This window comes from Zingiber officinale, chromosome 1B, assembly GCF_018446385.1.
Source record: "Zingiber officinale cultivar Zhangliang chromosome 1B, Zo_v1.1, whole genome shotgun sequence".
In the NCBI taxonomy this organism is placed as follows: domain Eukaryota; kingdom Viridiplantae; phylum Streptophyta; class Magnoliopsida; order Zingiberales; family Zingiberaceae; genus Zingiber; species Zingiber officinale.
Window position 1 is genome coordinate 146123443 of NC_055986.1, and position 23521 is coordinate 146146963.

General features: G+C 44.6%; 1 protein-coding gene across 1 annotated transcript; it reads right to left on the bottom strand.

Moving 5' to 3' along the window:
- Window positions 1–18739: 18739 nt before the first annotated feature.
- LOC121983919 (O-fucosyltransferase 20-like) lies at window positions 18740–21199 on the bottom strand. The gene is made up of 4 exons (XM_042536621.1): window positions 20522–21199; window positions 20078–20246; window positions 19924–20013; window positions 18740–19820 (listed from the first exon to the last, which is right to left on the bottom strand). The coding sequence occupies exons 1-4, from the start codon at window positions 21082–21084 to the stop codon at window positions 19041–19043; spliced, it is 1602 nt and encodes a 533-aa protein (XP_042392555.1). The 5' UTR covers window positions 21085–21199; the 3' UTR covers window positions 18740–19040.
- Between the last annotated feature and the right edge of the window lie 2322 nt (window positions 21200–23521).

A 23521-nucleotide genomic window follows, 5' to 3' on the forward strand; every position in this document is an offset into this window, starting at 1 on the left:
ATATAAGAGTGATATAAGAGTGAATTGTTAAGTGTGGGACCCATAAAAAAGTTATAGGGAGATTTTTTTTTATAGTGGAGAGAAGAGTGAGGTTTTTTACTTTTGATGTGGTAATGAGGTGACACCTTGAAAATAGAAAAAAAAACCTCACTTTTGAAATTTTTCATTGGAGATGCCCTTAGGGAATGACGGCACTGAAAAAATTTCTTGTCAATAGGAATAAGAAATTAGGTTAAGATCTCCTAAATCCTTGGAGACCTCCCTTTATATAGGCAACTAATCTGTTATCAGCCCATAGATGATAACGGATTGAACTAAAAGGTTCTACATATTCAACCCATATCTAATAACCCGAAATCTATTAAACATAAATTAGATCACTTTAAAGGTTTTAAATTGTATTCACATGTACAACTTATAAATAAGTCCATCTAATAAGAATAATTATATCCAACGGAAAGTGGATTGAGTTCAATTTCGCAATGACCCCAATTGTAATTCTACCTACTATTGCACCTCAATTATATTTTTAAATCATATCAAGTTGTATTTTGAAGAATTAGAGAGTTTTCTATTATCAAATCGATATAATGATCAAATAATATGGTGGCCTAATCACTAATAGGTAAACTAGTCGATCTGATATGTGGGTGTGGCTAGGGGTATTGATCTGGCGATAAGAATAGGGGACCCCCGTTCCGGGGAGTCAACGCCACGTGGAAGTCAAAGGGTCAAGTGATCGATCGGACAAGGGTGGACCGACCGGACGACCGGAAAAGGTTGGATCGACCGACCGGCCGGTGTCTAACTGAAAGCAAAAGGCACCCCGGCGGGAGTCGGGGTTCCGGCGCTCATGTTGAACAAGATCGTATGGCCGAGCGGATAGCACGCTCGGTCGAAGGCATAAAGTAGCAATACTGCTAAGTCTCCACAGAGCACACTACCGAGAATCTCCTAAGTGGACTAGCACATGTGACCGGCCGGACGTGAGGGGACTGCCGACCGACTGGACACTCGGCAGGGAGTAAGAAGAGAAAAGGACAAAGAAACATCTTCTGACAGCGGATATGTTCAATGAGCAGGCCATACGCAGGATCTTATGACAGAGAATTCCGCTGTCCCATCAGAGATGTGCTCAGACTGTAGCAGTATGGTGTCATGTAAGCCTTTCTGACAAGCCCATACTGAGGTATGGGCTGAGGACACGTAGTCGTCTCGGTATGTGTGCGTGAGCCCCTTCCCAGCTCTATATAAGGAGTCTCACACTTCGTCGGAGGTACGCATTCTTGCATAATTCAGAGCCACCTCTTTGTTGTCCACTTGCCTGACTTGAGCGTCGGAGGGTCGTCGCCGGGAACCCCTTCCCGGCCCGACTTCTTTGTAGGTTCGCCGGAGCTCCATACGACCGGCCGGAGATCTACGTCAGCAACTAGGAGAGCGCCACGTGCCCAGCGTCCGTTGATTCAGCGATTCGGACAAGATCAATTTGGCGCCGTCTGTGGGAACGCTCCTGCATCCGATCGGAAGCAATGGACGAAGCTGGACGACCGCACTCGGTGATGCTCTCCACAGAAGAGTTCGATGCTCTGATCGAGACAAGAGCAGCTAAGCTTGTGGAACAACAGAGACAGAAGTCGCAAGCCGAGCGGATTGAGCAGCAGGCGACATCAGTATCAGGGGGCCGAGCAGAAGCACCTCAGGCAACGGTTCCATTTCATCGGACCCTATTCCGCACGCCTCCGGAAGCCGCAGCAGTTAATCGTGATCGAGGATCTTCATCAGACGAAGTGCCAATACGAGACAACAGAAAAGGCAAGGCCCCCCGAGCGGACGCTTCCCCCGAGCGGATCAACCGGCAATTCTCGGAGGCCATTCTGCGAGACCCTCTGCCAAAGCACTATGTGCCCCCGGCGATCGGTGAATACAACGGAACCACCGACCCGGACGATCATTTGGGTAAGTTTGACAACACATCTACCCTCCATCAATACACAGATGGAGTGAAGTGTCGGGTTTTCCTTACCACCCTCTCGGGATCGGCTCAACGGTGGTTTCGGAGGTTGCCGGACGGGTCCATCACAAGTTTCAAAGACTTCCGCACGGCCTTCCTCCACCACTTTGCAAGCAGTCGGCGTTATCAGAAGACAAGTGTCAGCTTGTTCGCCATCAAGCAAGAGCCTAGAGAGTCGCTCAGAGCGTACATCCAACGATTCAACCGAGTGGCCATGGACATTCCAACGGGCACCTCAGAAACGATGATGAACACGTTCACGCAGGGCCTCGTGGACGGCGACTTCTTCCGATCGCTCATTCGGAAGCCGCCCCGAGACTACGATCATATGTTACACCGGGCCAATGAATACATAAATGTGGAGGAAGCCCAGGCGGCTCGAAGGAAAGAAGTCCCGACTGCCGAGCGGAAGCCTGTCACTCGTCCGGAGCCGCCCAGAGAACCGCGGGCCGAAGCAATCTGCTCTCACCATGCGAGGTCCCATGTCCAAGAGGTAGTTGCCGAGCGGCCCATACCAAAGAAAAAGGTATGGACCCCTATGTTTTGCTCATTCCACCGGACGGATACGCACAACACAAGAGATTGCCGGAGCCTTCCTCTGATCGCCCACCCCGTTCCCCGGAGTGGCGGTCGTCGATCACCATCATCCGATAGGCGACAGAGACCTCGTGAAGCCGATCGGATGATACCCGACAGGCGGCAAAGACAGACTCCTGAGCAGCATCATACTCCGAAGCGTGAGAATCCCCGGATGTCTAGGGAGCGGCCTAGACCGTCCGCTCGGGAAGAAGAAAATAGAAACAATACTTCCTGAGGCGAAATCAACATTATAGCTGGCGGGCCGACCGGAGGTGACTCTAACCGAGCAAGGAAGGCGAGCGTCAGGCAGCTCCAGATCCATGCGGTCGGCTGCAGTCAGGAACGGGCGAGCGGACCCGAAATCAGCTTCGGGCCCAGGGACTTGGAGGGAGTTGAAGTGCCTCATGACGGCGCCCTTCTCATCAAAGCGGTAATAGCCAACTACACTATTCACCGCGTTTTCATTGATGCAGGAAGCTCGGTCAATATTATTTTCAAAAAGGCCTTCGACCAATTGCAAATTGATCGAACTGAGCTGCTGCCCATGACAACCCCCCTTTATGAGTTTACGGGCAATGAAGTTCTGTCGGTCGGGCAGATCCGTCTGGCCATTTCGCTGGGAGAGGAGCTGCTCAGAAGGACGTGGACTGCAAACTTCGTCGTGGTCGACTCCCCCTCAGTATACAACGTTATCTTGGGGAGATCGGCGCTCAGCGAGTTCCGGGCGGCCATCTCTACCTTCCACCAGAAAATCAAGTTCCCCGTGGAAGATAAAGTGGGAGAAGTACGAGGAGACCAGCTGGCGGCTCGGCGATGCTACATCGAGATGGTCCGTGCTGAAGCAAATGCCACTCGGAAGACGCCACGGATTGAGGTGAACGCTATAACCGAAAAACCACCCTCTTTGGTTTATGAAGAAAAAGAGGAAGTGCAGATTCACCCGACCCGATCGGAGGACACCACATTCATTGCGGCCGATCTGGAGGCAAGCCAGAAAGAGGAAGTGATCAAATGCCTCCAGAGAAACTATGATGTCTTCGTCTGGTCGACGCATGAGCTGCCCAGAATTTCGCCGAGTATAGCGCAGCATGAGCTCCACGTCCGACCGGACGCTCGGCCGGTGAAGCAAAGGAAGAGGGACTTCAGCGCCGAACAAAATGTCATCATCCGAGCGGAGGTCGAAAAGCTCCTGGAGGCCGGCCACATACGCGAGGTCCAGTTCCCGAGCTGGCTGGCAAACGTGGTACTTGTCTCCAAGTCGGGCAACAAGTGGAGAGTGTGCATCGATTTCCGGGATCTCAACAAAGCGTGCCCGAAGGATTTTTATCCTCTACCCCGGATCGATCAACTGGTGGACTCCACAGCCGGCTGCGAGTTGATATGCATGCTCGACGCTTATCAGGGCTACCATCAAGTGCCGCTCGCCCGAGAGGATCAAGAGAAGGTCAACTTCGTTACAGCCGACGGCACTTATTGTTATAATGTGATGTCGTTCGGACTGAAGAACGCGGGAGCAACTTACCAGCGCTTGATGAACAAAGTGTTCAAGGAGTAGATCGGACGAAATTTGGAAGTGTACGTGGATGATATTCTCATCAAGTCCGTCCGAGCGGCCGATATCTTTGAAGACATGGAGGAGACTTTCCGAACACTGCGGAAATATGGAGTTAAGCTGAACCCTCAGAAGTGCCTGTTCGGAGCAAAAGGCGAGCGATTTTTGGGCTATATAGTGACCGAGCGGGGCATCGAGGCAAATCCCAGCAAGGTGAAAGCATTACAAGATATGCCTCCCCCAAGAAACCTGAGGGAAGTGCAGCACTTAACCGGTCGGATAACAGCACTGTCCAGATTCATCTCAAAGACAGCCGACCGGAGCCTCCCGTTTTTCAAAATCTTGCGCAAAGCCACTAAGTTTCACTGGGATGAAGAGTGCGATCGGGCGTTTGAAGAGCTGAAGACATATTTGAACTCTTTGCATGTGCTAGCCAAGCCAGCTGTGGGTGAGCCACTTTGTATCTATCTATCTTCAACTGAGCAAGCAGTGGACTCAGCATTAGTGAGGGCGAGCGGAGAAGAGCCCGTGTATTTCTTAAGCCATATTTTAAAAGACGCTGAATCTCGCTACACTGGGCTCGAGAAGCTGGCTTTTGCTTTGGTCCTCGCCGCTCGGAGACTTCGCCCCTATTTCTTGGCGCATACTATCATCGTCCAGACGAATAGCCCTTTGGGAAGAGTGTTGTTGAACCCAGAGGCGTCCGGACGGCTCATCAAATGGACCACGGAGTTGAGCGAATTCGACATTTAGTATCAACCCCGTTCGGCGATAAAGGCGCAGTCCTTTGCAGATTTTGTCACAGAAGTACAAAAGCCAGAGCCCGAAGCTATGTGGAAAATATTTGTGGACGGATCGTCCACTCGGCTCGGGAGCGGGATTGGTGTAGTATTGCTATCTCCACGAGAAGAACGGATGCATCTATCCGTTCGGCTGGACTACAGAGCCACAAATAACGAAGCGGAGTACGAAGCCCTCATAACCGGCCTGCAGGCAGCCCGGCACGTAGGAGCCGGTCGGGTGATAATTCATTCGGACTCCCAGTTGGCCGCTCATCAACTCTCAGGCACTTTTGAGATTAACAACGCTCGGCTCAAGCTCTACGCTGAAGCCTTTGAAAAGCTCAAGGCCAACTTTAGAGAGGTTATTATCCAGAAGATACCTCGAGCGGAGAACCAGGCTGCAGATGAGCTAGCTAAACTCACAAGTTCAATCTCCCCGGTCGTCATCCAGCAACCAATTGAACAAGTATCTTTGGTGGCGCACGTCGACCGGATGGAGGGCCTCACGTTTCCGAGCGATTGGAGGACACCCATCATGGAGTTTCTCCGCTCGGGTACTACACCATCCGATCGGGATGAAGCCCAGCTACTAAGGAGGAGAGCCGGCCGGTTCACACTCATTGGAGATCAACTCTACAAGAAGGCTTTCTCCCGCCCGCTTTTGAAATGTGTGAGCTCGGAAGACGCGATGTACATCCTCCAAGAAGTGCATCAAGGATCGTGCGGAGGGCATCCAGGCGGACGATGGCTGGCTAAGAAGATCCTGCTCCGGGGGTCGTCCGAGCGGAGGATGGAAGAGGATCGGAGGCCAGCGCCGAAAATTGGGATAAAATTGCTGAACGTTGGACTCGGCGGGAAGCGGGCGGAAGGACGCTAACTGGAACGGCCTCAAGAGGGTCCGCCGGCGCGTCCAATTGAGATGGGGTCCGGTCGGACGAGATAGCCTTGACCTCTGGAGCCTTACCGCGAGCGCTTGCAGTGACCCGGGCGGACGGCTGAACCGCGGACGTGGCTGATCGGAGGGGAGTCTCCACTCGGCGCCTCTTTTGTTGGAGAGGTCGCTCTTCTTCCGGAGCGGAGCCTTTATCCCGAGCGGAAGGCTCTTGGCTAACAGTTGCTCCAGCCGCTGGCTTTGGGAGAGAAGCCTGAGCGGCCGACTCCCCATCATTTGTCCCGCTCTCTTCTTCATTAGAGCCGACCGGCTGGAGCCGGCGACTATAAACCCTCCGAGCGGAAGACCGTCGAGCTCCGACGTTAAAAATTGAGAGTTGAGCCGGCGACTATAAACCCTCCGAGCGGAAGACCGTCGAGCTCCGACGTTAAAAATCGAGAGATGAACCGGAGTCTATAAACCCTCCAGTCGGAAGACCGTCGAGCTCTGACGTTAAAAATCGAGAGACGAACCGGCGTCTATAAACCCTCCAGCCGGAAGACCGTCGAGCTCCAACGTTAAAAATCGAGAGTCGAGTCGGCGACTATAAACCCTCCGAGCGGAAGACCGTCGAGCTCCGACGTTAAAAATCGAGAGTCGAGCCGGCGACTATAAACCCTCCGAGCGGAAGACCGTCGAGCTCAGACGTTAAAAATCGAGAGACGAACCGGCGTCTATAAACCCTCCGGTCGGAAGACCGTCGAGCTCCGACGTTAAAAATTGAGAGACGAACCGGCGTCTATAAACCCTCCGGCCGGAAGACCGTCGATCTCTGACGTTAAAAATCGAGAGACGAACCGGCGTCTATAAACCCTCCGGCCGGACGAATTCAATAAAGAGGTTTCGCGCGTGAGTCATTTAGTCGATCGGCCAAGTACCCAAAAGTACTTCATCAACATCCAGCGAACAACCTCTTCTGTCGAAGCAGGACATATTCGGCCGAGCGGAAAAGTTATGCAAAATACTTAGTAAAATTCTCTTTCGAACACACGAGAGGTGTGATAAGGGGCGAGCAGACGACATGCGTATTGATTAGCAAAAGAAAAAGCAAGAAAGGATAGCATTAAATAAAGTAAGGTCGAGCGGCCGAATTACAAAAGGTGATAGTTTTTTGCCGAGCGGCCAGATTACATTTAAGCTTCTATTCTAAATAATCATAAAGATCCTTCGGGATGTTGTCGAGGAGCGCCACTTGATCTGCGGCCGGGATGAGAGCAGAGTCGGGAAGGAGACCCTTGGACTTCAGATATGTTGTGGTGGCGGTCATAGCCAGGTCAAAGACAGTGTACATCCGCTCGCAAACTTTCTCTGAAAATTCGGGCGAGCGGATGTAATTCTATCTCAGGGCGACGACCCGGCTTGGCTCGGCCTCTTGATATTCTTTAAAGGCCGCCTGGGAGGCGGCGAGGGACTCCTGCAGAGTTTGTAGTTCGTCCTTATGCTTGTTTGCATCGGCCGAGCGACCCGCCTTCTCTCCATCTAGCTGCTCCATCAACTCTTTAACTTTCTGCTCCAAGCCCCGAGCCTCGACATTCTTTTTCTCCAGATCGGAGATAGCCGTGTTCTTCCGCTCGGTCGCCAGGCTTATCTTGCGATTTAGAGACTTATTCACGCGCTCGAGCTCGGCCAATGTGTGAACCTGATCGGCTGTCTTCTTCTGCTCGGCCGCCAACAAGTTTTGGGCCTTCTTCAGCTCCTTCTGCAGATCGGTGTACGAAGGGCCTTGGGAGCCGGACGGACCGCCTGCAGCCTTCAGTAGTCTTAATTCTTCGTCCACCATCACCAAGCGGTTGGAGACAGCTATCTCCTCTACCCATCTCTGCAGTTGACGAAATCATTAATAAATCGATCGGAAATATCGCATAAAAAATCTAAAAGAAAATACACTTACCCCGGTGGCCTCTTGCATATGGCTGTTGGTCAGGTTCTTGAGCGGAATCAGAGCAACGCGGGCCCAAGCGTCGGCCCACATTTCAGCTAAGGGCCCCTTCAGGGTAATCGTGTGCTCAGGCGCTGATGGCCGCTCGGACTCGGGTAAAATCTCTTCGGTGGGGAGATGCAGGGTGACCCTCACAGTGCGGCCGTGACCGGGGGTCGTCCGAGCGGAGGATGGAAGAGGATCGGAGGCCGGCGTCGAAAATTGGGATAAAATTGCTGAATGTTGGACTCGGCGGGAAGCGGGCGGAAGGACGCTGACTGGAACGGCCTCAAGAGGGTCCGCCGGCGCGTCCAATTGAGATGGGGTCCGATCGGACGAGATAGCCTCGACCTCTGGAGCCTTGCCGCGAGCGCTTGCAGTGACCCGGGCGGACGGCTGAACCGCGGACGTGGCTGATCGGAGGGGAGTCTCCACTCAGCGCCTCTTTTGTTGGAGAGGCCGCTCTTCTTCCGGAGCGGAGCCTTCATCCCGAGCGGAAGGCTCTTGGCTAACAGTTGCTCCAGCCGCTGGCTCTGGGAGAGAAGCCTGAGCGGCCGACTCCCCAGTATTTGTCCCGCTCTCTTCTTCATTAGAGTCGACCTGCTGGATGCCGAGCGTCTCCATTTCTCTGGCAGCCGCGGCCTCGAGCGCCACCGCCTTCCTCTTCAGAATACCAGCCATCACCGACTCCATGACAATATTAGCTGCAAAGGAAAAAGGAAAAAATCAGTTAGCAAGCAAGGCAAATGAACAAGTAAAATTTTACCGAAGCCGCTCGGGAGGGGGGTTCTGATCGGACTCAGGCCGAATATATACATAACCCCTTTCGGAAGGAACTTGTTGATGTCAAACCGCAGGTCGGCGAGCATGTTGGCGGTGTGAAGATAATCCGGCCGGGTCTTGAATTTTTTGAGTTCTGGGGAGAGAGGATTTCCGACCTACCATTGGGTTCGGAAGGGAGCCCGCTCGGGAAGGTGAATATAAAAATAGAATTCTTTCCAATACTTATTGGAAGAAGGAAGTTTATTGAAGAAAACTAAGCCGGGCCGAGCCTGGAACATGTAATTGCCCGGCTCGGACTGTTTAGGGTAATAGAAGTAATAGAAGAACTCCGGTCGGATGGGAATGTTATGGATCTTGAATAACACGACAACGCCGCATAGGAGGCGGAAAGTATTGGGGACTAGGCTTCCGAGCGGAATGCCGAAAAAGTTGCAAACTTCTACAAAGAAGGGATGGATCGGAAATCGCAGACTGGCTGTAAACTGGTCGCTGAAAACACAAAAAGCTCCGCGCGGTGGTTTGTGTGGCCGAGCGGAATCTGTGGGTAGGATGATTTCAAGGTCGGAGGGGATATCGAAACTATTAATCAGAACATCGGCGTCGCGCCGATCGAAGCGCGACTCCATGGTAGTGTACCATGGGCCGAGGGTTTGGTCTTCGGGTTGAGAAGATTGGGTCATTGTCCGAGCGGACGAAACCAAAAAAGACGAAAGGCAGAGGATAAAAGCAAGAAGATGGCAGCGAAACAGTATCCCGAGGACGAAAACTTGGGAAAGGAATGCAAAGAAAACCAGAGATAGAAAAGAAAAAGGGCCTTACAGAGAAGAATAGAGATTGAAGAAGAACAAGGAATCGCCGGAAGAAGCAGCAACAGGATCGCCGGAGCACCGAAACACCAAAGACAGCTGTTGAACTCGCGCAGATGCAAATACGGCGAAGAGGGGAGAAAGCGAAGGTTTTATAGGGCGGAGCCCGAGCGACCTCCACCGTTGGATCCAGGTCGCGAGAATCGAAGCACTCATCGCGCCGTTCATTTCGAACCGCCTCGATCTCATCACCCGCAGCGCCGCCGCCGTACGCTGACGGCAACAAGGCCACGTGGCATTCCGCCACGGGAGAGCATTTAATAAGCACCTTATCGAGGCGCAGAGCGCGTGCTTGGCCTTAATGATGGAGATTGGTGCAGCTTCCGAGGAGATCCGGGGGATAGTGGCGTTGACTGAGGCCGTAGTTACCGCCATATCTGCCGAGCGGAGGATGGTTTCTTGGAAGAGTCGCTCGGCGAAACAATCGTCCAGTCAGTCGGACTAATCGCCTCCTTCGACTAGACTTGAAGGGGAGGCAAGTGATCCGGCGGTAAGAATAGGGGACCCCCGTTCCGGGGAGTCAACGCCACGTGGAAGTCAAAGGGTCAAGTGATCGATCGGACAAGGGTGGACCGACCGGACGACCAGAAAAGGTTGGACCGACCGACCGGCCGGCCGACCGGTGTCTAACTGAAAGAAAAAGGCACCCCGGCGAGAGTCGGGGTTCCGGCGCTCATGTTGAACAAGATCGTATGGCCGAGCGGATAGCACGCTCGGCCGAAGGCATAAAGTAGCAATACTGCTAAATCTCCACAGAGCACACTACCGAGAATCTCCTAAGTGGAGTAGCACATGTGACCGGCCGGACGTGAGGGGACTGCCGACCGGCCGGACACTCGGCAGGGAGTAAGAAGAGAAAAGGACAAATAAACATCTTCTGACAGCGGATATGTTCGATGAGCAGGTCATACGCAGGATCTTATGACAGAGAATTCCGATGTCCCATCAGAGATGTGCTCGGACTGTAGCAGTATGGTGTCAGGTAAGCCTTTCTGACAAGCCCATACTGAGGTATGGGCTGAGGACACGTAGTCGCCTCGGTATGTGTGCGTGAGCCCCTTCCCAGCTCTATATAAGGAGCCTCACACTTCGCCGGAGGTACGCATTCTTGCATAATTCAGAGCCACCTCTTTGTTGTCCACTTGCCTGACTTGAGCGTCGGAGGGTCGTCGCCGGGAACCCTTTCCCGGCCCGACTTCTTTGCAGGTTCGCCAGAGCTCCATACGACCGGCCGGAGATCTACGTCAGCAAATAGGAGAGCGCCACGTGCCCAGCGTCCGTTAATTCAGCGATTCGGACATGATCGGGTATTAAAACTAAATCCATCGAATCGAATTTATTGATATCAAACTAATCGACTTTTTTACCAAACCGATTTTTGTGATTAAAATTGAATAAATCTAATTGATTAGTTCGATTAGTAATCAAATTAACTATTTTAAAAAAATAAAAAAAAATATTATGAACTTTTAATTAAAATTTAGATATCTAAATTTAAAATTGAAACTGATCGTTAAAGTAGGGACCAGTCTATTATATGTCATCGCTAAAAATTAGCTATGAAGGAAAAAAAGACAGACCAAATCAATCACTAAATCTATCACTAAACGTATTTAGCGACAAATTATTAACCAATTCTTCCGACACAAATTGCTGAATTATTTGTAGTCAGGCTGATTTTGTACACTGTTTAAAGTGCGCACATATCTTGAAAGGCAGCAATACTGAAAAGGATTGAAGTTGAAAGGGATTATATTACTACAATATTGAAGGAACTTTACAAGTCATCAAATTAAGAGTTAAAATCTTATTATATTTTGAATTGTGAAATTGAATCTTAAAAAACAAATCTAACAGTACAATTATAGAGATATGACTGATCATATCTTTAAAATATTACTGCAAGGTTAATTTTTTTACAATTTAATTTCACAATTTCAAATATAATAATATTAATTCGATAATGAGGAGGGGTCCCACCGAATAGAGGTCAAAGTAAAAAAAAGGACGACTGAGGTGGAAGATAAAGTCAAACGAGACATCTAAGTCAACTGAGCGGACCGAGTATGGTCGAGTGAACTGAGTACGATCAAGCGGAACGGTTAATACCGAGCGGATGGTACCAGCTTAAAAGACAAGTAAGTCGGGCTCTCCCCGGCCGGGTAAAATTGCCCACCGGCAACAAAGAAAGTTAAGCAGCAGTCGATCTCGTCGATTGGGCTTCCCGTCCAGTCAAAGGGGGATAACCGACGACGGTCGAAAAGTAAGTAAAGATATAAGTCGGCAAGTCCTAAGGACACTGTCGAGCAGAGGTAGCCCAGCTGATCGAACTCCGATCGGTTGCGCATGCCCCCATCGAATATCTTATCATATTCTTTTGGGAGTCTGTGTCGCTGACAGCAGGGCATGTCCAGTAGACAATTGTACTTTAGAGGCTTCCAGGATGTCAAATCAGAAAACCACATGCAAGCTCGACCGGGTGGTCCTGGGCGAAAATCGATCGAGTCTAAAGGCACTTAGCCTTATAAAGTTTCTAGCATACGTTTGGCCAAGCGAACACTGAACGAGTGTAAGAGTGCTTGTATGCATGCGCTCGACCGGGCAAAGCCCGATCGAGCCTAAAGGCACTCAACCTTATAAAGTTTCTAGCATACGTCCAGTCGAGCGAAGGCCAAACGAGCGTGAGGGTACTTATATGCGCTCGACCGGGCAAAGCTCGATCAAGCTTAAAGATACTCAACTTTACAGAGCTTTTAGCATACGACCGATTTAACAACCAATCAGAATATACTTAACAGAAGGTATTCTTAATGTATGACTGATTTAACAACCAACCAAGATATACTTAACAGAATGTATTCTTAATGTACGATCGATTTAACAACCAGCCAGAATATACTTAACAGAAGGTATTCTTAATGTATGACCGGCTTAACGACCGACTAGGATATATGCTTAACAAAAGGTATTTCTAATATATGACCGACTTAATGACCGACCAGGATATATTCAACAGAGGGTATTCTCAATATACGATCGGCTTAATGACTGGTAGAAATATATATAGCAAGCAAGTAGTCAACAATCTTATGACAGCCTGTCAAACTTATCGGGAAATATTCTTTCAAAGTTTCTTCATTAATCAGTTACAGCGATACACTCCTTGGCATATATCATCAGGGGGCAAGTCATAAACAACAAAAATGATACATCTAGAGTAGAAAAAAGATTCCTCAGAGGATTATTGCACGAAGTCTAGATTATACTTATCTCATCTTCTAACAAACTCAAACAAACCAGGGACCACCTCACGATCTCGGAAGTTATGTGAAATGCTATAAAAAGGGAAATCCTCTCTACTGGCAAGGTACGCAAACACAAACACAAACACTTACATCTGAAACCATATTTTTCTTGCATTTTCTGTTACTGTTCTTCTTCCACTTTTCCACAAGAGAAGACTGAGTTGAGCGTCGGATGACCTAGCCAGGCAGGGACGGATCTAGTGCATGACTAGGGGGGCCACGACCCCCCCTAACTTTGGGGCATGTTCACATATATTGGATTCCCTATATGCTTAAAGGTCGTGTAATCATGTGGCAAAAGATACATCAGTCATGAAATCTAATGTACTGTATGCTCCATCTTCATTCGTAATTTCTTTTGTGCCTCAATCAGTAATGCAAATACCTTTTCTTGAGTCTATCTAATTAGCTCGACTTGTTTCAGTCTAAGTTCATCACTTTCGAAATTGTGCTCTAACATCATGGCAACTAGCGAGCAAAAGTAGCACGAAGTTCAACGAGACTGATGCAAGAGGACTAGCCTAGGGACGCATCTCTACCACTTAATTTCTAACACCAATTTCAATTTCTCAAACCTTTCTTTGGAGGGTAGCGAATGGAAGCAGATTCAGAAATTAATGAGCGTCATAATATATTTCCTTATTGTAGCATTAGCAAGTATATGTAGGAGGGTTCTCATAATATATTTCCTCGTGATTCCTCGTAAAATTATTTGAGATGGGAGAGGACTATTGGATATAGAGCTTGGTTAGGAGCAACTCCCTGCTCAATGAGACAATAATCACAACATGAATAATACGAGATGTTAGACATCACTGTGAGTATTCTATTTATTATTTTAATTATTATATTTTTTTATTATTGAAATTATATACCACTTATTTTTATCACTTAGTATGCGGTGCTCAAATCTAAAATTCTAGATCCATCCCTGTCGATAGATTGATCACACTACCTTGTGACAACATTTTCATGGATAAATCATCGCACAACTAAAAACCGTATAAACTCGGCCCCCCAAACCTAAAATCCTAAATCCGCCCCTGTAGCCAGGGATTCTCATCCCAGACTTAAGTCACTAACGCTTTGTTGGCTCATCTCACTGTGCACATGATCGTTGAAAAGCTTCTTGTTCATCAAACCATCACCTAACACAGCCAACATATCGTCTCATCACCTTTAGGCAAGATCATTAGCTGTTAAACCTAACAATGTCACCATGTTTAGCATTTAACCTTGAAATGATCTTGTTCTATCCTATAAATTTGTATTTTCTCGATAAGTTAGAATGTTTGTTTACATTTGATATTTGTAATTATAAGTTTCGGTGACTCAATCAAATTATCAAATTGAAGTAAGTTTCAAACAAATAATGTGGTGACTAGATTCAGTAATCAATTCAAAACTAAATAGTAAATTGATTAAATCAAAATTAAAAAAATCAAAAAAAAAAAATTGAACTAATTGAATCATTGTTTTCAATAAAAATCAAATAAATTAAATTAATCAAATTATATTATTGGTGGTTAAAAAATTATCACCATAGTAATACTATATTTTAAAAATCAACACCATAATAATGCTGTATTTAAAAATCAATTGCATTGTAATGTGTTAGGATAAAAAAATTGAGATATATCCATATTATAATATGATATTATCCATTTTACACTTAAATCATCGTAGTTTTATTTTTAGATTCTACTCAAAAGGTGACATACTAATGAAGATATTTATAACTCTATGACTCTTTCCATATATTTTCAATATGGAAATTTGTTTGCAACCATTACAACCTAACAATCTCCCCCTTAAACGAATGATCGTCCCCTCAAGCCTATTCGCTTGATGTTATTCGATCCTTGAACCACTAGAGATTTCCTATCCTTCTATTTAACCGATCTATTAGGACTTCCTTGCCCCTCAGTCCAACTAATTTATTAAGTCTTCCTTGTCTAGCCACAACTAAGATTTTTTTACCTGATGTATGGTAATCTTGATCCATATATGTAAGTCCTCACTTTATTTGTTAGAGGTCAATATTCTACCTATATGACTCAACTAGATTATGATTCTTGTACACAGTCGATGGTTAATCTTTATGATCATTCAAATTCTAATACCAATTATTATGATTAAAAAAATTAAGATTTTTTTTTTTAATACATTAAGCCCTCGTAATTTTACTTTTAAATTTTATCCCAAAAATTTAATACTCATCTACTCAACTGCCGGTGAAAACAAATGGCTCATAAGCTTTTCGAGCTCATTCAAATATAATTTCAATTCATAATCTTTTATTTAATTATTCATGACGTTGACTTTTATTTAATGTTTTTTATATATTATATAATAAATTCTCATTGAAGTTGGGTTGAACAAAACAACTTTAAGATGCATTTTTAACGCATCTCTTCGAGGAGGTTGGATTTTTTGGATCATTTTTTATGGTACAAAGAATGTATCATTTGTAATTATGATCAGATCATGATCTTAATCCGATCACAAATGGTTACAATCTTTTCTTGGGTTCACCGTTCCCATCATATTATAATTTTTGTTCGGAGCGAGCGGTCGGAGGCCGTCCGGAGGGCCGTCCGGAGGCTGCCCGGAGGCCTCCGGTGGTGGATAAGTGGCCAGGTTACTGGGCGCTGAGCGAGGGTGTTCTCCGAACGGCCTCCGGCCGTCCACTCCGAACAAAAACTATAATCTGATGGGGACGGTGAACCCAAGAAGGAATTGCAATCATTTACGATCGGATCACGATCATGATTCGATAGTAAATACAAGTGGCGCATCCCTGAATCATAAAAAATTGATCCAGAAAATTTGTGTTCCTCTTCGAACTACAATTGATTATGTTCTAATTAAAACTCATATTTCATTTTGAATAGTGCAAATTATTTATATTTTTTTTTATCTTTGAATTGAATTCAAATATCACATATATTTTTCGAATTCGAAGGTTCTATTTAGTTTGTGTTCACCCCTATTCTCAACTGATGATTTCCACGCAAGTTAAGTTAATTTGACTGTTGAACCTCTATGCAAATTAAATTTCTTAAATATGACCCACTTGAATGGATCCGGTCTAAATCAATTGACCCACATACTCAGCTAATTCAACAATTATCGACGGACCAATTAAATAATCTAACTCACCTAGACCAATTAATTAGCTGCTATGCCAAATCAAATCGATCAGATGAGTCAACCTAGACAAGAGGAGGGATGAGCTCAATTCAAATCTCAGCAGGCAATATATAGAGTTTAAAAAAATTTTAATGTTAAACTATTCGTTAGAATCTATTTGTACTTCCCAATTCATTTGATTGACAAAATTTTTTTATTAGATTAAATCAATCATCCTCTGACCAAATTACTTAAAGTAAATTGCTTTTCTCCCCTTCCAGTTTGACACCGCACCCTTCTTCCCTCCTTCCCCTCTCTCTCTATATCAAATGACAATTCTATCGGTTTTTTTTTCATTTTTTTTTTAATTTTATTTAGTTTTAATTTTTAATTAATTTTATTTATTATTTTTTCATAATACTTATATATTTTAAATTTTATTTTTTAAAATTAATTTAGTTTATTATTTTTTTCATCAATACTTATATATATTTTTAATTTTATTTAATTTTATTTTTTTATTAATTTTGATTATTATTTTTAAATTTTTATTTAATTTTATTTTTAATCAATTTTATTTATTATTTGTTTATATATTTTCAAAACACCCTCTTTTTAAATTACGTATATTCAACTTGACATATGTCAGAATCTTCATTTTCTTTAAATTACCCTGACACATATCAAAATCTCTCATCCCTTTAAATTACCTCCCTTCCAATCTTTGACACATGTCAAAATCTTTAATCCCTTTAAATTACCCTACTTCCAACTCTTAATACATGTCAAAACTTATCACTCTCTTTAAATTACTCATGTCAAAATCTCTCATCCCTTTAAATTACCCCCTTTTCAACCTTTGCCACTTGTCAAAATCTTTCGTCCCTTTAAATTATCTCACTTTTAACTCTTGACACATGTCAAAACTTTTCACTCTTTTTAAATTACACACCTTCCAATTTTTGACATGTCAAACCACTCCTCTCCTAAAATTTATAATTAAAAATAAATAAAAGATTATAAATATATGATAAAAAATTATTAAAAAATAAAATTGATAAAAATTTAAAAACAAAAAAATGAATAAGGGACAAAACTTAAAAAAATATAAAACGAATAAAGGACAAGGATAGAATTGAAAGAAAATTAAAATGGAAGGTGGGTTGGACGGAGGGGTGTGTCAGAAGAGCTGCGAAAAACAACGGTCTTACTTAACTTGACATGCATCATGTAGCCTAGGGGTGTAATCGAGTTGAGCCGAGTCGAACTCTTGAATGTTTGAGTTTGCCTCGTTTATAATCGAGCCGAGCTCGAGCTTTATTTAACGAATATATTCATGACTCACGAGCTTATTCAAACTTTTATCGAGCCTAAACGAGCTTAATAAATATAAATTATAAATTTAAATATTTATTAAAAACTAAATTATATATTTTAAAAAACTTATAATATTCTTATTAAAATTTATAATTTTATTCTGATAAATAAATTTAATATATTTGTTTATGTTTTTTATAAGTAAAGTGTAAAATCTATAAATTCAATATCAAAACTATTATTTTTTATTTAAAAGTTGATTCATGAGCTTAACGAACATGTTCACGAGCTAACGAACCAAATATTGTGAAGCTTGAGCTTGATTTGTTTATCTTAAAGAGTCTTATTAAACGAGCTCAAACGAACTTTTATTCAATCAAGTTTTGAATAGTTCACGAACGACGTGACTCATTTACACCCCTATGCACGCCCAGTTTCGTCATGTCGACACAATCGAGTTATTTGACAATAGATCCAATTTACTGTCCTCCGACGCAAGGTGTCGCGGTAGGGTGGGATAACCATATAACAACTAGTATTCAATTCTTTCGCAGGGCATATCAAATGTCTACGAATCATTTGTGATGTTGGACTGTCACGCTAATACTCATCCGTGTTTTTCAGATTTAACTGGTCTATGGAGCTAGTCCGTCCACCTTAAGGATTGATCGGATGAATATTTTTTTAAAAAAAACATAGAGATCTAAATCTAGCCAAACAAGCCCAAGTGACTTGGCAGACAAGGACATCTAGATTGGGCCAATCGTCTGGAATGGCCCAACTAAGTTCGCCCCATTGCAATGCTCCCCATTCATTACAAACTCGACTGTGCAGACTGCGCAGACAACTTGACTCAAGTACCATATAAACTACCATCCCACATTTGATACTTGATCCATAAAACGCAACGCAAAACCCAAATCTTCTTCCGGTCACTCAAGTGAAAAAGCTTATGTAAGATGAAGTGAAGATTTAGAAGATACCATCTTGGATGTCAGATGGTATGACTGTCATGGCTAACGATAGATTCCCGCAACAATTAGTCATCATCAGTGGATTGATATGATCATTTCTCACGGCTCACGATCTCAGATGACACCTGCATCAGTAGATTGATCACAAATTACTGAGTTCTCCAATTGACTGAGTTCTCCAATTGATTAACCATTAGTCGATTGGAGTCAACTGGACCAATCGACTAATAATTTGATTCTGGCCCATCTAACTACTGAGTTCACCTAACTTGAATTCTCAGTTAACAACTTTTCATCTCTCAGATGCATCGACACTTCTAAATCTTTTCCCATGTCATCTTTCTCAATCCACTTACTTCTGAGGGTGGCATTGTGAAGAATAGCAACGTTAGAATGTGTGAAATGCAAAAAAAGAGAAGGGAAAAACTGTCTCAAGATTGAAATGTCATCATAAGACTCAAAATCTTCAGTTAATACTAAAAACATGTTAGAATCTAATTGTGTTATGTAAGTTCATCATTCCGATCTTGTTGAAGACTAAATAGTAATCAACACGCTACTAGGCTAAGATAGGCTTGCTTTCAATGCATTTAGCAAAAGAGAAATGATAAATTTTGATTAAATTGTATCAGAATACAAAAAATGTGTAACATGGTTCACATTCTGGACTGAAATCTTTAGCATATTGGGCTTCTGAATGCAAGTCCATTGAATTCAGTATGTAGAAACAACAATGCTGAGATCTCAATCCTGCAACTCTTGTATTAAATTCTAGGTAAAAGAAAAAGAATCTGATTTATGAACAGGGAAACAGGAACAAATTTAGAAGCTTGCCTCAAAATTGTGTGTATGATTGTTCTTGATCTCCTCCTCTCTTCGTGCCAAAATCTTCAGTGTCTCGATCTCATGCTAGTGCCGTTGCACATGCACTCCGGCACCGGGAACGCGGTCACATCCTTGCCGGTCTTGTCCGTCCTCATCTCCGGCTGGCCCACCGATCCCCGGTGCAGCTCCTTCACGACCCGGTTGAACACTTCCTCCGGCAGCGCCGCGTCCAGGAAGTAGGGCAGCATCTGGCGCTTGTTGGGCGTGATGTACTTCCTGTGTCCGGCGTACGCGCGGTGGCCGCGCATGAGGTGGCCCATGTTCCCGCCGTGGGACGGCATGAACACGTCGCTCTGCTCGCACACCATGTAGTCGATGGCGGCGAGCACGGAGGACTTGCTGGCGAAGGGCTCCAGTTCGCCGGGCAGGGCCAGGTCGAGCTTGTTGAACAAGTTGGGGAAGCTCCTGGTGAGAGGGAGCAGAGCTTCCCGTCCTCCGAACGGCTCGCCGCCGGCCCAGTAGATTCGCGCGTCCCGCTGGGCTTCCAGCGCTTTGAGCAGTCTGGTGACTTCGACGGCGTTCAGGGGGCAAAGACCGGCGAGCTTTCGCTCGTGGTAGGTCATGTTGGACCGGCCGGTGAGGAGCTTGGGATGGAGCTTTCTCTCTTGTCGAATGGCGGCGTCGTGCTCGGGGAGGAGGCCGGGGAGGCACCCCGTCCGCACCCACACGTCCTTCTCCATGCGCAGGTGCAGCGCCAGGTACGGGCCATGGCTCCTCATCCTCGTCGCTAACTTGTTCCCCAACTCTTCGATTGGAGCTGCAAATCTCAGCGCGTGGAATGCGACCTGCTCAATTTGAGGCAAGAACAAAAAAATTTTTAAAAAAAAATGAGAGAGAAATCTCTGGTTTGATAGATTCAATCCTCAAGGTATGAGATTTAGTCTTTACTTTGCAACGAAGCTTTTGGAGATCGGATGGAAGGTCCTTGGAGAGCCTGGAATCCAAGCCTCTCAGAAGCAGAACGCCTTCTCTGTTAAGCTGCATCAATTGAGCTTGCTTGAGCTGGGCTCTAATGGAGGAAAAGGAGAAAAGAAAGACTCACTTTTTTCATGTAGCGCGATCGAATCCAGTCAGGGGAAGCTTGAAGAGGCATTTCCTTCTCCTGCACCGGCCTGGTCATGATGTGGGTGGACGGCAGCGAGGATACCACCTTGACATCGTCGGCGAGAACTCTCTTGAAATGCTCCAGATCAAACACATCGCCGAACTCACTGCTCAAATAAGAAATCAGTCGAAGGCATTAGAATTTGTCCTCTTTTGCTGATGAAGCTTAAGCGGAAGAAGAATCTCAAGGATTAGGAGGAACAGGAAAGGAACGAATTTTTCAAAGAGGAAGAATTAGATTCCAATGCCATTGTCGATCTGTTTCTACGCGGAGAAATTAGTAAGTTTTGCTAGAAAAAAAATGCTGTTTGAAGAAGTCAAGATCAGCAAAAGCGGTGAGGTTTTTTTCTATGGAAGTTGGGAATCGGACGGAAGACGACACCTTTCGTCGCTCCAGATGACGTTGACCTGGAGCACCGGCACGACGAGCGCGGCGCCGAGGATGCGGGCGATTACCACGGCGTCGACGATCTGATTGCGCTGCTGATTGAGGCCGCCGGAGACGACCACGAGGAGGTACTTCTTCCGGCGGCCAGTGCGCGCCGCCGCCTCGCCCTGCGCCCGGTACTCCCTGCTGAACTCGAGGCAGGGGGCGAACCCCATCCCGTCCGGCTGCTTCCAGAAATCCAGTTTGGAATCCCCCTCGGAGAGCGAGAGGGAGGAGGACGAGGAGAGCGGGCGGCGGCGGGGTAGGTGGGGGCAGGGGAGAATAGGGTGGAGGTGGAGGCCGGCGCGAATTGTCCCCAGGGCGGCGACGAGGAAGAGGAGGAGAAGGAAGAGGAACGGGCGGCGGGGGAGGCCGACGAGGAGGCGGCGGCCGCCGCCGGGGCGGGAGGCCTGCTTGCTGGGTGGCGAGAGGACGAGAGAAGCGGAGGAGAGCGAGTGGAGGATCGCCGACGGCACTGTGATGTACGCCAACCGTCTCCCTTTCCCCCTCGTCGCCATTTCTGCTTCTTCTTCGCCGGAGCTTCCTTCGTTCTGTTCTTGAGCTGACAACTTAACAGGTTTTTTTTTTTTTTAATAACACGGCGGGAAGCAGGCGGCGATGGGGGAGGGAACAAACCGGCGACGGTGCGATTTATTAATTATTTAAACCGATCGCGAACGTGGCTCCCACTCTCCTATACTTAATTGACTGAAATACCCTTCAATCAAAGGTACTTTAGTGTAAAAAGTTGATGGATGGAGGGATATAAGAGACATTTAGTGTAAAAGTTGTTTGACCTCGGGAAACTCATGGAAGTGTCGAGCTGCCGTGTCGCCAGCTGTCGCGCCGTAGCGTGTTTTACGCTGCCCCTTCCAGCCAATCCACCACGTGATACAGTAAAGTAAGGGAAATTTGCATTTCGCCCTACGAAGTTTATGCGATTGTCAAAATACTCATTAAATTGTCAAATTCTTTAAGAATTCTTATTATTTTAACTAACCGATTTCATCATTAATATTATTATTCACCTCGTTATTTTAATACATGAACTAATAGTTATGAAATGAACAGTTTGATATCCAAATCAAAAAAGTTAAACGATTTTTGATAGATAGATAGATTAATTACTAAATCAGCGGATTAATTAGTTGAATTATTAGGCAGATCTAGATCAAATTTTAATCTATTGCTTGTATATATTCATATAAATAAATTTAAACTTTTTCTAAATTTTCAAGTTGATAAACAAATGTTAACAAATTAAAGATAATAGAAAAGATATGGTGGAAGGATTTGATGGCTTAAAATAGGATAAAGTTTAATTTTGGAGCTCATGTGAATGAATCACATGAATGAATGGATCTCACCAATTTAATTTGTCATTTAATATATATTATATTTTAATTACTCGCCCCTTTTGATAAAGTTCTGTTTTTAAAAAAAAAAAAACTATGTCGCAATTATACACATTCTTGAAAGTTAGCATAATCAATAATAATAAGATGATAATATATAAATATTTTTAATTTCTTTTATAAACTATGATATTTAACTGGGGCATTGCCCTTTTCCCTTATTAATCTTTTCGATAAATACAAATAAATGTCTTAATCTTCACTAATTAAATTTCTTTGATGTCATCTCTTACTTATATCTACTATTTAAACATTATAATATAATACAAATAGTTTTGGATATTCTATAATTGATGTACTATGAAAATTAGCATCACCTTCTTCGTTCGGTTGCACTATATTATTTTCTGAGTTTTTTTTATAATCGCTTTGACGCACTGATGAAGATCGTCATTCAACGTGTGATGACTATCTGACTTGTGAAATGCTCCCATATAGAGTTGTGGGTCTCATCTGTAATAAAATAAATACTCTAAATTTTTTATTTATGTATTTATTATAATAACATCGTATTGGTCGTGATCGATCTATAAAAAATACGTAGGACAGAATCTCAAAATAAATTAAATGGAATTTTTTTAAAAAAAATATTAGTATAACATATATTGAGTACATCGAGCAGATTAATCGAAATATTTCCTATACAAACTAAAATTATATTGAGAATTAATTTTAAATTTTTATCTTTTTACATTAATTATGAATGAATTCACTAAACACATTCAAAATACAGTATTGTAATGTATGTTATTTATAAATAATATTAATGTTATTTGTAAATAATATTATTTTAATATATTAGATATATGAAAGAATGAATGTTAAACTTAATCTTAATAGGAAACGTTAGAAGTAAAAGATTTTAAATTCAACAGATTAAAAATAGAATATATGAAATTTAAGTTTAGAAATATTAAACGTAAGGAGACACTAGTAAAGATAAGAGATGGTGAATTGCCGGTAAGTTAGAGTTTTAAGTATTTAGGATTATTTTTATAAAAGGATGACGAGGGTTGAAAGAGATGTATTTATATAGAATATGATCATGTCCGAACGCTGAATCAATGGACGCTAGGCATGTGGCGATCTTCGAACTGATGACGTGAATCTCCGGCCGGTCGTAGGGATCTCCGGCGAACCTACAAGGAAGTCGGGCTGGGAAGGAGTTCCCGGCGACGACCCTCCGACGCTCAAGTCAGGCAAGAGGAAACTAGGAAGTGGCTTCGAATATCAGAGAATGCGTACCTCCGGCGAAGTGTGAGGACCCTTATATAGAGCTGTGAAGAGGCTTATGCACACAGACCGAGGCGAATACGTGTCCTCTTACCATACCTCAGTATGGGCTTGTCAGAGGAGCTTGTCAGAGGAGCTTGCCTAACACCATACTGCTACAGTCCAAGCACATCTCTGATGGGACAGTAGAACCTTCCGTCATAGGCTTCTGCGTATGGGTTAGTCGTTGGACATGCCTGTTGTCAGAATATGTTCCCCGATGTTTCCCTTGTCCTTTTGTCGCTTCTGTCCCTGTGCCGAGCGTCCA

Bases quoted from the DNA above. Each gene is read 5' to 3' on its own strand.
- LOC121983919 (XM_042536621.1), bottom strand. From the start codon at position 21,084: ATGGCGACGAGGGGGAAAGGGAGACGGTTGGCGTACATCACAGTGCCG. The intron at 20,247-20,521 runs GTGTCGTCTTCC...TTATTTGAGCAG, and splicing joins GTCATCTGGAGCGACGAAAG to TGAGTTCGGCGATGTGTTTG. The intron at 20,014-20,077 runs GTGAGTCTTTCT...CAATTGATGCAG, and splicing joins GATCGCGCTACATGAAAAAA to CTTAACAGAGAAGGCGTTCT.